This window comes from Diceros bicornis, chromosome 11, assembly GCF_020826845.1.
Source record: "Diceros bicornis minor isolate mBicDic1 chromosome 11, mDicBic1.mat.cur, whole genome shotgun sequence".
Taxonomy (NCBI): Eukaryota; Metazoa; Chordata; class Mammalia; order Perissodactyla; family Rhinocerotidae; genus Diceros; species Diceros bicornis.
In genome coordinates, this window is record NC_080750.1 from 5,112,544 (window position 1) to 5,130,499 (window position 17,956).

The window sequence follows — 17,956 nt, forward strand, 5'->3', positions numbered from 1 at the left end:
TCCCCGTTGTTAAGCAACGCATGATTGTACTGTGTTGTAAAGACTTCCGTTAGTAGTATTTTTCTGTGTGTTGGAAAATGGTTCTTACTGTTCTAAAGCAAGGACATATTTCTGCATTATGTTTTCTCTTTCAGATGGCAGTGAGATTCCAGCTTCAACCTTGATGGAAATTCTGCTAATGAATGATTTTAAACTTGTCATTAATGAAATGACATACGATGTACAGTGCCCCAAGAAGGGTAAGAAAGACAGCTATGCAACCATCTTAACATTCGCCTTTAGCTGTGGGACTTTCACAGGGAGCGGGCTTATCTTAAGAATCTTTTAAATTAACCAAATGACCAAGAAGGCTTTGGAGAACCAATGTCTAAGCTTTTCTATCAGGGCTATAAAGGATAAGGAGAAATTGCCTGGTAGAGCTTTTAGTTTCATATACTCTTCACTTTAGGATCTTGAATGCTTAATCTGACATTGTTGGGTTAAGAAGAGGTGGGCCTGAAAGTCATGAACTCAGGTGTACATTGTTGTACAGCTCTTAACTAGTTTTTTAAAAATAGACTTTATTTTTTAGAGCAGTTTTAGTTCACAGCAAGATTGAGCAGATAGTACAGAGTTCCCGTATGCTCCTGCCCGCCTCCAAGCCTCCTCCACTATCAAGCACCTGAGTGGTACATTTGTTACAATCCATGAACTTACATCAATACATTATTATCCCTCAAAGCCCATAGTTTATGTTAGGGTTCACTCTTGATGGTGTACATTTTAGGAGTTTTGACCAATGTATAATGACATGTCTTCACCATTGTAGTATCACACAGAATAGTTTCACTGCTCTAAAAATCCTCTGTGCTCTGCCTATTCATCCCTTCTTCCTTGGTGAGGTGTCTGTCCAGGTTTTCTGCCCATTTTTTTAATTGGATTGTTTGTTTTCTTATTGTTGGTTTTAAGAGTTCTTTGTATACTTTAGTTAACAGTCCTTTATCAGATGTGTCTTTTGCAATTATTTTCTCCCAACCTGTGGCTTGTCTTCTCATTCTCTTGACAATATCTTTCACAGAGCAGAGATTTTTAATATTAATGAAGTCTAGCTTATCAGTTATTTCTTCCATGGATTGTGCCTTTGGTGTTGTATCTAAAAAGTCATCATTGTACCCAAGGTCATCTATGTTATCTTCTAGGAGTTTTATAGTTTTGCATTTTACACTTAAGTCCGTGATCCATTTTGAGTTAATTTTTGTGAAGCGTGTAAGGCCTGGGTCTAGATTCATGTTTTTGCATGTGGCTGTCCAGTTCTTGCAGCATCATTTGTTGAAAAGGCTGTCTTTACTCCATTGTGTTGCCTTTGCTCCTTTGTCAAAGATCAGTTGGCTGTATTTATGTGGGTCTATTTTTGGGCACTCTGTTGTGTTTCATTGATCTATTTGTCTGTTCTCTCACCAATACCACACAGTCTTGACCCCTCTAGCTTTCTCTAGCTTTCTGTTAAGTCTTAAAGTTGGGTAGTGTCAATCTTCCAACTTTGTTCTTCTTTAATACTGAGTTGGCTATGTTGGATCTTTTGACTCTCCATGTAAATTTTAGAATCAGTTTGTTGATATCCACAAAATAGCTTGCTGTGATCTTGATTGGAATTGTGTTGACTCCATAGAAGAAGTTGAGAAGAAGTGATATGTTGACAATATTGAGTGTTTTTATCCATGAACATGGAATATCTCTACGTTTATTTAGTCTCCTTTGATATGATTCATCAGAGTTCCATAGTTTTCCTCATATAGATCTTGTACATATTTTGTTAGATTTATACCTAAGTCTTTCCACTTTTCGGGCTAATGTAAATGGTAGTGTGTTTCAATTTGTTCATTGCTGGTATGTAATAAAACAATTAACTTTCATGTATTAACCTTGTATCTTGCAACCTTGCTATAATCCCTTATTCTAGAGTTTTTTTGATTGATTCTTTCAGATGTCTACATAATCATGTCATCTGTGAACAAAGACAGTTTATTTCTTCCTTCATAATCCCTTTACCTTTTATTTCCTATTCTTGTCTTATTGCATTAGCTAGGACTTGCAGTATAATTTTGAAAAGAGTGGTGAGACGCGACACCCTGCCTTTTTCCTGATTTTAGCAGGAAAGCTTCATGTTTCTCACTGTTAAATATTATGTTAGTTCTAGGTTTTTTTTGTAGATGTTTTTATCAAGTTGAGGAAGTTCTCTTCTATTCCTAGTTTGATGAGAGTTTTCATCGTGAATGAATATTGGATTTTGTCAAATGCTTTTTTGCATCTATTGATATGATTTTTCTTTAGCCTCTTGATGTGATTGATTACATTAATTGATTTTTGAATATTGAGCCAATCTTGCATACCTGAGACAAATCCCACTTGGTCGTGGTGTATAAATTCTTTTTATACATTGTTGGATTCGATTTGTTAACATTTTGTTGAGGATTTTTGCATCTGTGTTTATGAGAGATATTTGTCTGTAATTTTCTTTTCTTGTAATGTCTTTGTTTGGTTTTGGTATTAGGGTAATGCTTGCTTCAAAGAATGAGTTAGGAAGTATTCCCTCTGCTTCTATCTTCTGGAAGAGATTGTTGAGAATGGGTATAATTTCTTCCTTAAATGTTTAGTAGAATTCACCAGTGAACCCATCTGGCCCTGGTGCTTTCTGTTTGGAAGGTTATTAATTATTGATTCAATGTCTTTAATAGACAATCTGCATAGGCCTTATCTGTTTTTTCTTGTGTGAGTTTTGGCAGATTGTGTCTTTCAAAGAATGCAATCCATTTCATCTAGGTTACCAAATTTGCAGGCACAGAGTTATTTATAGTATTCTTTTATTATCCTTTTAATCGATAGTGATGCCCCGCTTTCATTTCTGATATTGGTAATTTGTTTCTTCTCTTTTTTTCTTAACCTGGCTAGAGGCTTATCAATTTTGTTGCTCTTTTCAAAGAACCAGCTTTTGGTTTCATTGATTTTCTTTATTGATTTCCTATTCTCAATTTCATTGATTTCTGCTCTAATTTTTATTACTTCTTTTCTTCTGCTTATTTTGAATTTAATTTGCTCTTTTTCTAGTTTTGTAAGATAGAAACTTGGATTATTGATTTTAGATGTTTCTTCCTTTCAAATATATCTGCATTCCATGCTATAAATTTCCTGTGAGCACTGCTTACACTGTATCCCACAAATTTTGGTAAGTTGTGTGTTTATTTTCATTTAGTTCAAAATATTAATTTCTCTTGAGATTTCTTCTTTGATCCATTTGTAATTTAGAAGTGTATTGTTTAATCTCCAAACATTTTGAGATTTTCCAGCTATCCTTTTGTTATTTACTAGTTTAATTTTTGTTATTTCTACTTTAATTCCGTTGTGGTCTGAGAGCATACATTGAATGATTTCTATTCTTTTGCATTTGTTTGGGTGTGGTTTATGGCCCAGTCTAGCTTGGTGAATGTTCCATGTGAACCTGAGAAGAATGTGCAGTTTGCTGTTGTTGGAGGAAGTAGTCTATAGGTGTCAATTCTATCCAGTTGATTGATAGTGCTGTTGAATTCAACTGTATCCTTACTGATTTGTTTGCTGGCTGGATCTCTCCGTTTTTGACAGAGGTGTTGAAGTTTCCAACTATAGTTGTAGATTCAATTCTCTTTCCTTGCAGTTCTGTCAGTTATGCCTCTCATATTTTGACACTTTGTCATTAGGTGCATACAAACACATTAATGATTGATATGTCTTCTTGGAAAGTTGACTCTTTTATCATTATGTAATGCCCTTCTTGATCCATGATAACTTTCCTTGCTCTGCAGTATGCTCTTCTCTGTCTGAAATTAATATAGCTACTCTAGCTTTCTTTTGCTTAGTGTTATCTTGGTATTATCTTTTCCATCCCTTTACTTTTAATCTATATGTGTCTTTATATTTAAAGAGTTTCTTGTAGACAACCTGTAGTTGGGTCTTGTTTTTTGATCCAGTCTGACAATCTCCATTTAATTGGTGTTTTTAGACCATTGATATTTAAAAGTGACTATTGATATAGTTGGATTAATATCTATCATATTTGTTATGGTTTTCTATTTGTTGCCCTCGTTCTTTGTCCCTAGTTTTGTCTTTCACTTTTTCTTTGCCTTTTGTGGTTTTAATTGAGCATTTTATATGATTCCATTTTTTCTTCTTTCCTATCATATTAGTAATATTTCTTTTATTTACTTTTTTACTTGTTGCCATAGCATTTGCAATATACATTTACAACTAATCCAAGTTCACATTCAAATAACACTATATATATATTGTTTCATGGGCATGGCAAGTGTCTTATTATAACCAAGTATTCCTAATTCTTCCCTTCCATCCTCTATCATTCATTTCACTTACACCTAAGCCATAATCATTGAATACATTTTTGCTATTATTATTTTGAACAAACTGTACTGTTAGATTAATTAAGAATAAGGAAAAAATGTTTTAATTTTGTCTTTACTTACTCCTTCTCTAATGTGGAAGTCCTTTCTTTTTATCAATCTGAGTTTCTGACCTATATCATTTTCCTTCTCTTAAGAACTTTTAACATTTCTTATAAGGCAGGTCTACTGGCAACAAATTCCCTCAATTTTTGTTTGTTTGAGAAAGTCTGTATTTCTCCTTCACTTTTGAAGGATAATTTTGTAGCATACAGAATTCTAGATTGGTGTTTTTTTTTTCTCTCATCACCTTAAATATTTCACTCTACTCCCTTCTTGCTTGTATAGTTTCTGAGAAGTTGGATGTAATTTTTACCTTTGTTCTTCTATAGATAAGGTGTTTTTTCCTCTGGCTATTTCAAGATTTTTTCTTTTTCTTTGATTTTCTGCAGTTTGAACATGATATGCCTAGGTGTAGGGTGTTTTGTTTTCTGTCTTTTTTTTTTTTTTTTTTTTTTTTGCATGTATCATGCGTGATATTCTCTGAGCCTGGATCTGTTTGTAGTTCGGTGTCTGACATTAATTTGGGGAAATTCTTGGTCATTATTGCTTCAAATATCTCTTCTGTTCCTTTCTCTCTTTCTTCTCCTTCTGGTATTTCCACTGTGTGTATATTATGCCTTTTTAGTGTCCCACAGTTCTTGGATATTCTGTTGTTTTTTTTTCAGTGTTTTTTTCTCTTTTCAGCTTGAGAAATTTCTTTTGACATCCTCAAGCTCAGAGATTCTTTCCTCAGCCGTGTCCCATCCACTAATGAGCCCATCAAAGGCATGCTTCATTTCTGTTACAGTGTTTTTGATCTCTAGCATTTCATTTAGATTCTTTCTTAGACTTTCCATCTCTCTGCTTATGTTACCCATCTGTTCTTGCATTGTTGTCTACTTTTTCCAGGAGAGCCCTTATCATATTAATTATAGTTATTTCAAATTGCTGGTCTTATCATTCCAGCATTCCTGCCATATCTGGTTCTGGTTCACATGCTTGCTCTAGCTGTTCAAACTGTGTTTTTTGCCTTTAGTGTGCCTTATAATTTTTGGTTGAAAGCTAAAAATGATACACTGAGTAAAGGGAACTGTGGTAAATAAGTAATATGATTGTAAGGTATGGGGTGGAGGGGAGGCATTCTGTAGTCCTGTGATTAGGTTTCAGTCTTCAATGAGCCTGTGCCCCTGGACTGTGACCTTCACCAGTGCTTCTCAGTTTAATCCCCTCCTTAGGTGAGACGGGATGGCTGGAGGATACTGGAGTTGAATATTTCCCTTCCCCAATGTGGAAGGCTAGAGGGAGCTGGAGTTGGGTATTTTCCTTCTCCTAGGTCAGTTAGACTCTTTAAAACCCCAATAAGTTAGGCTCTGGTAAAGTAACTTCTGAGTGCAGGCCTTGTTAAGAAGAACAGAATGCTCTGGCGTATTTCAAAATGGGTACCTTTCCCCTCCCCCTGCTGGAAGCACAGGGGATTTTTCTCCAGTATTCACTGTGAGAACCTGGTAGAACTGCTAGAGGTAAAACTCAAAAAAGAGAGGGTATGCCCCCCAAAACGGTCCCACTGGATTTTTTAACTCTGAGTTGTCCACGGGACCTCCAGCAATTTGTCAATTACGGTTCAGGTTTCCTTACCCCAGCACTGGTTCCCGCGGAAGTTTCTGCTCAAGGGCTTCTGCTCTGGTAGGTTGTGACTCTCTGTATTGACCTGTCTCTCTCTCCAGTTTTGCGGGCAGTGGTTTGCCCTGTGACCTCAATTCTCCTACAGATCTAAGAAGAGTATTGATTTTCAGTTTGTCCAGCCTTTTACTTGTTAGGATGGAGTGATGACTTCCAAGCTCATTACATGCCAGACCTGAAACCAGAAGTTTTAACTCTTTATTTTTATTTATTTTTGTATTTTTTAGTGAGGAAGATTGGCCCTGAGCTAACATCTGTTGCCAATCCTCCTCTTTTTGCTGAGGAAGATTGGCCCTGAGCTAACATCTGTGCCCATCTTCCTTGATTTGTACATGGGACGCTGCCACAGCATGGCTTGATGAGTGGTGCATAGGTCTGTGCCTGGGATCCAAGCCTGTGAACCCTGGGCCGCCAAAGCAGAGTGCGCAAACTTAACCACTATGCACCAGGTCGGCCCCCCTACCTCTTTTTTTAAAGAGAGTCTTTCTTTCATTCTTTCATCTCAGCCATCATTACTTCAGATATTTCTTCTGTTCCTCTCTCTCTTCTCCTTCTGGTATTCCTATTATGCATGTTAGACATTTTGTAATTGTCCCACGGTTCTTGGATATTCCTTTTTCCATTCTTCTCTTTGCTTTTCATTTGGGAAATTTCTATTGACATATCTTCAAGCTCACTGATTCTTTCGTCCCGTGTGTCTAGTTTACTGATGAGCTCATCAAAGGCATCCTTCATTGCTGTTACAGTGTTTTTGACTTCTGGCAATTCCTTTTACTTCTTTTTTAGAGTTTCCATCTTTCTGTTTATGTTACTCATCTGTTCTTGCACGCTGTCGACTTTTTCATCAGAACCTTTACCATATTAATAATATTTGTTTTAATTTCCTGGTCTGATAATTCCCAAATCTCTGCTGTATCAGATTCCAGTTCTGTTCCTTGTTTTGTCTCTTCAGATAGTTTCTTTCTTACCTTTTACCTTGCCTTGTAATTTTTTGCAGAAAGCTAGACATGATGTACTGGGTAATAGAAACTGAAGCAAATAGGTCTTTACTGTGAGGTTGTATGTGTGTCTCGCCAGGAGTTGGGCTGTTTCTGTTTGCTGTAGCTTAGATCCGAGGCTGCAGTTTCTTCTAGTGTCCTTGTTTTTGTCTGCTCTGTTGTCTTTGAGTTTCCCTAGAAATTATTTCTTTAATAGAGTCTGTGTCTTGCATGGAACCAGAGCCCTGTAGATTTCACGTTAATACACTGCAGGAGGGGAGGGGTGCATTCTATAATCTTATGATTAAATCAGTTTTTTTTATTGGGCCAGAGTTCCTGGGCTGTAACCTTCAGGAGAGTTTCTTAGCCTTTTTTTCCCTATGTGAGACACAAAGGCTAGTGGGGGCTGGAGTCAGCTAATTGCTCCTCCCCCAGGTCAGAGAATGCTCTGGTAGTTTCCTTATTATGGAGAGAGTAATGCTCAGGGATATTTCAAAATGGTTACTTTTCCCACTCCCTGCTGGAAGCAGAGGCCTATTTTTCTCTGATCTGCACTGTGAGAACCTGCTGGGGCTCCTGGAGGGAAAACCCATGAATGTGTTGGAGTTTTCATTTCTCAAACTGGCCAGTGCTGAGCCTCTAGCAGTTCACCAGTTATAGTTGAAGTGTTCCTGCTGCTGTTGGCTCCAGAGGCTCTGCTCCCGGGAAGCTGTGACTGTAGACTGTCAGGGTAGGAGGAAGGAATTCATGAGTCCTTGCCTTAATAAATAGGTGATAAAATAATAAATCAGGGCCGGCCTGGTGGCATAGTGGTTAAGTTTGTGCACTCCGCTTCAGAGGCCTGGGGTTTGTGGGTTTGGATCCTGGGTGCAGACCTGTACACTGCTTGTCAAGCCATGCTGTGGCAGTTTCCCACATACAAAATAGAGGAAGATTGGCACAGATGTTAGCTCAGGGCCAATCTTCCTCACCAAAAAGAAAAAATAATAAATCATTAAAAAAAGATAAGACTCTTGTTCACTGTTAGAATGCCAAGTGCTTGACTGGTAAATGTGGGAGGGATGCTGGACCTGAAAAAATCATATTGCAGTCAAATTCTGGATGTGGCAAGAGTCATCAATAGGGATTAAATGGGGTGGAGTGGGTAGATAGACAAAGAAAATAAGAAAATGCTAAAAAAAAAAAAAAAAAATGAGGGAAAGTCACAAGGATTCAAGAGCCAGCTTCTGGGGGCTCCCACTAGCCTGGTACAGTTTGAATACCATTGGCTCCTTTGTCTTTATGACCTGCCTCCCTTTTTTTAAAGCATTTTCTTATTTTCTGGTATAACCAGATGATCCAGGCTAATTTTGTACCCCAGCATTGGTATCAGCCATTTCTCTGAAGATCTCAAAGAAAAATATATTGTTTTGAGTTATAATTGTATGTTTGAAAACTTTATGGAATTTTAAAACACATGTATAGAGAAATTAAAATGAATTAGTCATTTGAATAATTATGAGTTTTCTCCTTTTCGTAATTCTTTAAAATCAGGACAATCAGTATTTAACCCCAAAGAGAAAAGGGTGGCAGAAGTTGAGAAATATGAAAATGGAGACCCCTGTTAAGATACACATTTCATGTCAGTGAGTCCCCAGTACTCTGGAAGGTGTTGCACTTCCTGTTCTCGGGGTTGAGCATCAGAGGGAACAAGTGGAAATAAACGTTTTCAGGGTGTCTCATTGTTCTGCATGACCTTCCTCTCCCCCAACCCCAACATGTAACTGAAGCCTTAGGTCCAGGGTGGACTGAAGTACAGCCTCCAGCTGCTGTCAGCTCCTTAGGAGGAGACCCCTCTCCCTGCCTGCCTGGGGGACTGTTTACTGAGATTGAGCCCAGGGGCAGGGCCTACCCTAGAGACAGGAGGCTTTACAAGGTGCTTCATTGAGCACCGGATCAGACTTGCCCAGTCTCAGAGTGTGAGTTAAATTAACAGGGGCACAGTAGGCATGGTTGGAAGGAAGATGACAGAGAAATTGTACAGGATTAATAGAAAATGAAATTTATAAAATTAAAAATTTGGAGTTTTAAACGTTTATTTAAACTTCATTTCTTTCCTAAAGCATTGGCAAATTTGGACTTGAAAATTCAGGGTATGAAAATGAAATCCACATGGAAGACACGTATAAAAGGAATAAACAGCTTCTAAAGAAAAAGAATAATTGTCTCTCATTTTTGGCCTTTGTTAGGAGATCCCACAGATAAATGTTCAGATTGGTAATATGACATATGAATTCTGTGGGGCCCACATCTCTGAAAGAGCATAGCTTGTCATTGAACTCAGATAAACATTTTGTGTCACTTGACAAAGACTCTCTCCTTGACCAAACTCTAGTTGGGCTCCTCTGAGCCCTCTTCTCAACTAGGCCTCAACACTAGCCTATAAAACCTGCAGTCTCTCAGCACCCTGCCCTCCCCACCACCCCCTTGCAAAGAGATGTGAACAAACACCAGCATACTTTCTAACATCATCGATGATGAGTCCAGCCCCTGTAAAATGCTTGCCTGGGAAATCTCAGCACTGCCAGGAGGGTTTACTGTTTGTTCCAGTGAAAACCTGGTGATAGGCAGATAGGTCTCTGACCACCCCTCCCCGCCCCCTTAACCCGCTCCCAACAGTTACTTTAGAAAGCTTACAATTATAAATCCTTTCTCTACTCCTTTGAGGTGCAAATCTTCTACCACCCAGAACTGTCTCCTCAAAGACCTGAGAGCTGTCTCTTTGAAATGCAAACATTCCAGGAGGTAACTCTTGCTCTCACTCCCAGCCTGGTGGGGCCTTGCTCTGACTTGTGCCGCTGACTTCCGCTTGTTTCTGTTCTGTTAACAAACCCAAAAGGCCTGGTCACATTAACCAACCCCATTCCCACTTTTTGTAAATTTCTACTTCTCTGACTGCCCTTGAGCCCTGCTGTTCCCCCTTCTTCTTCCCTCATTCTCCTTTTCAAATGCTCGGCTACTCTGAACAAGTAGGAATTGAGTTCATTTCACACTGGAACCCCTACCCTAGTGCCATAGTTACTGAATAAAACCTGTCCTTACCACGTCAACTGGTGTCTGGCTTTATCTGTGATACACTCCATAGCTTTGGACAAAATCGTGCCCATCTATACCTTTCTTCTACACGTAGGCCTTTTAAATATCAATACATTTTACATCAAAACAAAAGCGCACTGACGTACAAATCTGAGAAGCCTAGAAGGGAACTTCTAGTTTTCACCTCTTTGTGGCAGCTTGAGGCTAGAGTGTGGAAAAGGTTAAAGACAGTGGAGTCTTGAAGACATGGGTGGAGATGGAGAAGTAACCTCCGGGCTGCTGGCATGAACTGGAGTGTCACTGGGCTAATACTGTTACTGCCCAAAAGAGGGGTCGTCTGCCGGCCATAAGACACGCCAGTAGTCAAAAGGCAGGGAGGTAGGAGGGAAAGGACTTGACTACAACCTGCTAGCAAGAGGGAAGATGGTCGACTTATGTCCAAAAGAACCATCTTACAGAACAAAGACTACAGGCCAGTTATATAGGGAGCTGGTCCCAGGTGGCGGAGGCATCTGGTCCCAGTTCCTGACAGTCTTTTGTTTTACTGGATATGCATCAGAGACTGGAGCAACGCCCTATACCCTGGTCTTTCAGTTGTCATTGTTGATGGCTGTTGGCATAGACTTTCTGCCCCAGGTCATCACATTCCTAAGGAACTCAAAAGAACCAAGTTATCGACTCATTTCAGGTGGAGGGACCATAAAATCCACAGAGCATGTCAGTTAATCAGAGGTCATTCAAAGTTACAGTAGGGTTTCTTTTCTACAATATGGCTTCCCTCATGTCAGCCTTGTGTTGAGCCGGGATCAATATGATCCTAGGATGACAGATCTCCCTTATCCGCAGTTGTTTGCTGCTGCCTGGCGGGGAGGTTGTCTCTTCCCCTCCCCTTGTGCCCCTCTGTCAAGTTCTCTTACAGGTGGGGAACAGTGACAACCCTCGGGAAGGTATCATTCCAGCCCAATTTCATGTGAATTTATAGATCCACAGAGGCAGAAGGATGAGAGATATCCATAATCAAAAGAACTTAACGTTAAAAACTCAGAAACCGTGACTGCCTTCCTTTCAATAGGAACCTCCTTTCAGATCTACATCTTGTTGACTATGATCCCCCTTGTTGGGAAGAACGTACACTTGAGTCACTTTTCAGACTTTGATTTACGTGTTTGTATGCGAGCTTCCCTCCCCTCTGGTCCCTGAGATAATTTCTGGATAGATGGTTGGAGGGGAAGGGGATCTTAGGTTGAACTTAGGTATAAAAATGAAGCCATAAACTAATGTGTTACAAACTAAGGTGAGGTCTTCACCCGGATTCTGGTAGATGGATACCACTTCTCTTGTATGAAGATTTTTGAAGAAACAGTAATAGTTATATTACAAAAGAAAAAAGACAAAAACATAATGAATTTCAAACCTGTTTGGTAATGTATCCTTCCAGATCGTCTCTACATGAGAGGGACTAATGGAATCATCTGGGCCAGGAAGAGAGAGCAATACCAAATGCCTCCCTGAGGGTTGGGAGCGCTCAGGTGGCCACCACAGGTGCTCAGATTTGGTGCCTGGACTGTGGAGGAAAAAGTGTGGTGACTGCCTTACGTTTCCCTTGTGTCTCCTCCCAGAAAAACTGAGTCCTGAGCACACTACCGAGATGGAAAACGTGAAATCCTTGGTGCACAGACTGTTTACAGCCTTGCATTTAGAAGAGTTTCAGAAAAAGAGAGAGCGCTGTTTACTGGAGAAAATCGACTGGCTGACGGGACAGCTGCAGCCCCTGGAACAGGTGAGGGGCTTCCCGGGTGAGGCATTTGAAAGTGACACCCAGCATTACTGAGTGACTCCACGGGGGAGTTTTTCTGAACGCTTTACAGATGCTCATTTTCTCCTTCAATCCTCATGGCGAGCCCATGAGTTTGGTCCACTTATCTTCCTCCTTCCTCAGGTGAGGAAACAGACAGCAAAGGCACGTGGCTAACAATACATGGTAGAGCCAAAATGTGAACTCCAGCTCTGACTCGAGAGCTGCCGTCTCAGGCCCTGTGCTTCCTCTGCACGGATGGGCCGGAGCGTCTCTGAATAAGCAGAGCCTGCGCTGGGACCCACGAGCTGGAGCACGACCAGTGTCTTTCTTAGAGGCAGCCCATGGCCCCAGCTCTGCGCAACGCGACTGCAGCTGGAAAGTTAGTCACGGCTTCCTAACACCTGAAGTTAGTCAGTGGTGGAGGAGAAAAGGACTTTCTTTTGGGAGGAGGGTCAGGGGTATGTTTGTCTTAATTTAAAGGAAAGAACTGCATCTTTTAAGCCAGCGATCCCACCTGTGATTTTTAAAAATGGGTCAGTGGATGTATATCTTTTATATGAATAGAAAGTTTCTGGAGATAAAAAAAACTTTTAAAAGTGATGGCCTCTAAGGGTACTTAGTGGATGGCAGAGGGACTTTTTAATTGCTGGATTATGTACCCACATTTTTATTTTTTCTTTACTTTTTAAAAAGTTGGTAATATATTTCTATTAAAATTTAAAAATCTAAAAAAGTGTCCAGTGGAAAGTTTTCCTCCCATTATCCCCCCAGTTACTGTACCCCCCACCCCTAGGAATCGTTTCAGATTGTCTTCAGGTACAAAGAAATACAACAGTATTATTATTTTGTTCCCGTTTTCAGAAAGGGGTGCCCACTATTCCATACTTTTCTCACCTTTTCTTACTAACGGTGTGTCCTGGAAGGATCCCTATGTTGGTACACAGAGAGCTTTCTCGTTACAGCTGCATAATAGCTTGATGGATATATGGATAATTTTTGGTCTTTTACTCTTAAGAATGAATCTGTAATGAATCACGTGTGTGCAAGTGTACCTGTAGGAGGCAGCCCCAGAGGTGGACTTGCCGGGCCAGAGAAAACAGGCCTGTGATTTTAGTTAGGTTTCAGAGGATGATGTCAGAGTTTTTCATTGCATACCCTTCTATACTATTAAAATTTTTTTTCCCACAAGCAAGTATTACCTTTATAATTTAAATCATAGCTCTTTAAAGTAATGCAGATGGGCAAAAAACAGTCGGTTTTTTCCCTCAGATGAAAGCAAGAATCGAAGGTCGCTCAGAAGCCAAAACCAGCGGACTCCTGTGGGCTGGGTTAGCGCTGCTGTCTGTCCAGGGCGGGGCGCTGGCCTGGCTCACGTGGTGGGTGTACTCCTGGGATATCATGGAACCAGTTACATACTTCATCACGTTCGCAAACTCCATGGTCTTCTTTGCATACTTTATAGTCACTCGACAGGTGAGTAGTTTGTTAGGAAAAGGGTTGTTAGAGCATCTTGTGCAAAGAATTCCTTATCCAAGGCAAGTAATGAGCAGTCAAGCCTTTTTATTTACTGAGTTACTGCTCTCTGGGTTTTTATAAGCTGATTAATTTTTGTTGTTGTTTTTCACAACAAAAGGCTGGAGGGAGATTTATATACAGCGCAGAGAAACTATATATAACCTCTATAGAGAAATAAATAGTACAACTCAGAGATTCTTCCACTGAGATAAATACATCAAATTTATGTTCTCTGTGCCTCACTTATAAATCAAGTTGAATTGTATTGCAAGACACCCAGTAACGTTAGCTTTATCTCGTGGTTACTTTCCCAAAAATCGCCATTTCCCTTTTCTCCCTTCTGTCCCAGTACGTGTGACTTCTCTTCCCAGCTTGTGTGCCTGTGGCGGGAGCCACTCCTCTCCAGTGAGGCTGTGCTCCTGTGTGGCCTTGTGCCGTCTGATGGTCATGGCATGCATTTCACTGCCCACCCTCCCTTGCTTTGGTGTTGCGAAGGCAGGTGTCTTTCTGCAGAGGCATCACATTCATTCGGAACACGTCCTGTTCTCTTTTCTAGGATTACACTTTCTCAGCTGTTAGGAGTAGGCAGTGTCTTCACTTCTTCCATAAGAAATCAAAGCAGCAGCAGTTCGATGTGGCACAGTACAACAAGTTAAAGGAGGATCTTGCTAAGGTACCTTGTTGCCAATACACCATCTGGGAGCTGGTCCTGTTTGGGAGCCAGAACCTCGTGTCAGGAAACGGTTGTGGCTCATCCTGACAGGATGAGTCTTGGTCCTAGATAGACCTCTGTGTGTGGTGGTTTGTTCAGTAAATAGTTGACACGTCTGATAGTAATTTCATATCCTACAGTTTATCCTTGTCTCGGTCTCCTACATGGGGCTAGCTTTAAATGTGTATGTGAAAATGTGAGTGGCTGAGAGAGTACCATAAACGTTTCCAACGGAAATCTGTTTCTACGTGACTATGTTTTTAGAGAGAAAAGTCCAACAGCTAGCTCAGTTGCAGATTTGTAACTAGTGAGAAAGGACAAGCAAGTCAAATTGTAGGAAGGGGAACACTCGGAGAGAATTTTAAGCCTTCTAAAGGCAGTTCAAGTTTCTTCTCCTTAAAAACAGAAGAATCCATATGGTAGTCTTCCTTCACCTTTTCCATCTTTCAGATGAGAAAACGGGGGTGCTTATCACTTGCCCAGGTATTCAGGGGTAGGAAGTGGGGAAACCAGGCTGGACACCCAGAGGTGGACCCTGGAGCCGGTGCTCTTAAGCACGTCCACAGCCTTTGTCTCTGGCCTCCCAGTGGACTCGTTAGCTTTGTTCAAATGGTGACTTCTCAACACGTAACTAGATTTTGAATTTTTCTCAGTAATTTTATAAGAAAAAAGTTTTGGTAAAAACATCTTCTATTGCTCAATGCATGCTCATTTATTAGCCAGTAATCATCATATCTTTTGTTACCTGTACCTTCTAAACTCTACCCGTCCCTCAAATTAAAAAAAAGGTATTACTAGAATTAAATTTTTAATCCAAAAATTGGAGATAAAGAGGGTTTAAAAAAATTTAATATAATCACTACATAAGAAAAATATGATACTTTGTTTTTAATTTAGTGGATATTCTTACATTTGAATGATCCAATCCAAGAATGCTAAGGAATGTTCTTCCAACCGGTTTATAGCACTGGGCATTTAGGATTTAAAGTAGCACCCTGTAAAGTATTATTTTAATAGTTGAGGAAAAAGGGAAACTGATAGATGAGAGTGTTTTTATTTTTTTTAATATAAACTGGAAAAACCATTATAAAGGGGAAAACCAATGTAACAAGAACTATAAGGCTGTATTAGAAACCTTAAACTCGTCTTTTAAAAAAGGATCCATATGAATGGAAATATGTTAGGCCTTTGCCACTAGTGTGGTTTAAATGTCTGTATTGCCCTAAGGAGACGTGAAATGTATGGGATTCCTCTCGAGCACGATGCCAGTGTCCCTCCTCCTCTGATCACGTGCCTTTCCCTCTTCCACAGGCTAACGAATCCCTGGAACGGGTGCGCCACGCTCTCTACTTGCGGATGCGAGTAGAGGAACTCGATGAAAAGAATTAATCTTACATTTTTAAATGTCACTGAATTTTTCCATTAGGTGTTGACTTTGCAACCTAGAAACTGGAACTTTTTGAGTCCCATAGTTCATTTGAATTTGACTGTTTCAGTCATTTTTATTAATAAAATGTTTGCAAAACACATGTATGCTTTGAAGTTCTCACTTGAGATTTTTGGTTTGTGGATTTTCCTGACTTGAGGTTTAATGCTGGAAAGAGCTTAGATGATCCATGAAAATCACAGTGGCTGCTGCTGCAGCTCGTCACTTCAGCTGAGGTCCCCATCAGCCTGTCCTGTTCATTCCCATGCGGAGGTGAAGTGGTCACTGTGCTCGGCACTCATTTTCATTCTTAGGCTTCATTTAAAATCATCTTGTCATTGATTTCTTTTTAATACATAGTAGTTGGAAGATTTTTATCATTAAATATAGCTAAAGTTGTTATAAAATGTCATTGGAAATGCTTCATACTAACTAATATTTAAAGCCATACGAAACCTGTAGGGCTGAGACAGATACTGTTTATCCTGTGTTGTCAAGTACTGTTCTAGGCACTTTACATAGATGTTATCTGTAATCCTGCAATCCTATGAGGTAGCTCTTTTTACTCCCAATTTAATAATGAGGAAACTGAGGCTTCGAGAGGTTAATTTGCCCAATGCACATAGCTATAATAAGATTTAAGCATCTACTCATAGGCGATCATAAATCTTTGTACATTTACACCTAATCGTATTTAATCTCTTATCCAGGATTTCAGTTTCTTTAACTGTGGGACAGAAAAGGTAATGATGACTCCTGATATTAATCTGCTTAAAAACAAATAAACAGCCCCCACCATTTCAGGGTATATCTGAACCAAATCAGATTCAAACTTCCTGCACCTGAACTAGAGCAGCACACAGTGCTCACTTGCTGTTTGCATCAGTATCTCTGAACCATGGAGATTCTGAATTATCAACATATTAGTGTATTTTATTACTAAGCTAAGAAGATACACTAATAGGTTTTTATAATGAATGTCACCAGGTTAAGTATTATGAGAAGCCCTTAGTACATGGTTCTGCCTCTGAGAAGCTCTATTCCCAGGAAGAGACAAGGCCATGAATGTAAGAGGAACCAGTTGGGAAAGTAGGCCTTGCCTCTTGGGTGGAATTTGGAGAGGGAGGGCCTCTCAGGCAGGGAAGATGTAACATGGGGCGGGAGAAGTCCCGGAGCAGGTCTTGGCTGTGTATTGGTGGGATGTTTCTGTAACTAGAGTGGAGGATATACAGTGAAGAGAAGTAGATTTATTGACTCAAGGTTGATCTGGGATGCTGGGGTCAGACAATGGAAGCAGGATTCTAGATTTAATATGGAAAACAGCAGAGGAAATCCAGAGTGGGATAGAAAATGCATGGGCTTACTTGGTGGAGAGACTAGGCAATTAACCTGACCTCTGCTCATGAAAATAGTTATAAAGTAGTACCGTGACCTTACTGAGAGTAAAGTGAGATGAAATACTTTGAACACGCCTAACCTAGAGAAGACACTCTACAGATGTCACTCCTGAATGTAAGCTCTAGGAGAACAGGGTGTTTTGTGTTGTTCACTGATGCGTCCGTCCCAAGGGCCAAGAATAATGCCTGGCCCATACCAGGTCCCCAAGAAAGACAAGAAACAGGCCTGTGGCATTTTCAGGTATAGCGCTGGGGAAAGATTCTTGACTAGGAAAGTAAGTAGAAAGGATGGCTTCTGAATTCTTGCAGTCTAAAGGAAAATCTGGGCAGTTGGGGTAGACTAGAGCAGGAGTCAGCAAACTAATACCTATGCCTGTTTTTGTAAGTAAAGTTTTATTGGGACACAACTATGCTCATTTACGTATGACTGTGGCTGTTTTTGCACTACAGCAGCCAAGTCAACTAGCTGCAAAAACAGACGGTGTGGCCTGCAAAGCCTAACACATTTACCCCCTGGCTCTTACGGAAACATTTTCCTGACCCCCGAAGAGGATATGAAAGACAATTATCAAAGAATACTTCTGTGTTTTTAGGGCTTCAGAAAATTAGTCATGCGGGGGCTGGCCCCGTGGCTTGGCGGTTAAGTGTGCACGCTCTGCTACTGGCGGCCCGGGTTCGCATCCCAGGCGCGCACCGACGCACTGCCTGTGGGGCCACGCTGAGGCCGTGTCCCACATACAGCAACTAGAAGGAGGTGCAACTACAACATACAACTATCTACTGGGGCTTTGGGGAGAAAAAGGGAAAAAAAGGAGGAGGCTTGGCAATAGATGTTAGCTCAGGGCCAATCTTCCTCAGCAAAGAGAGGAGGATTGGCATGGATGTTAGCTCAGGGCTGATCATCTTCACAAAAAAAAAAAAAAAGAAA

General features: G+C 40.3%; 1 protein-coding gene across 1 annotated transcript in view; it reads left to right on the forward strand.

Annotated features, from left to right (window-relative positions):
- MCUB (mitochondrial calcium uniporter dominant negative subunit beta) overlaps positions 1-15,734 on the forward strand; it is a 104,025-nt gene extending 88,291 nt beyond the window's left edge. The window contains exons 5-9 of the mRNA XM_058550628.1: positions 135-239; positions 11,800-11,960; positions 13,248-13,451; positions 14,050-14,166; positions 15,517-15,734. Coding sequence (XP_058406611.1) covers positions 135-239; positions 11,800-11,960; positions 13,248-13,451; positions 14,050-14,166; positions 15,517-15,594 — 665 coding nt within the window. The 3' untranslated portion in view covers positions 15,595-15,734. The remainder of the gene's footprint in view (positions 1-134; positions 240-11,799; positions 11,961-13,247; positions 13,452-14,049; positions 14,167-15,516) is intronic.
- Positions 15,735-17,956: the final 2,222 nt, after the last annotated feature.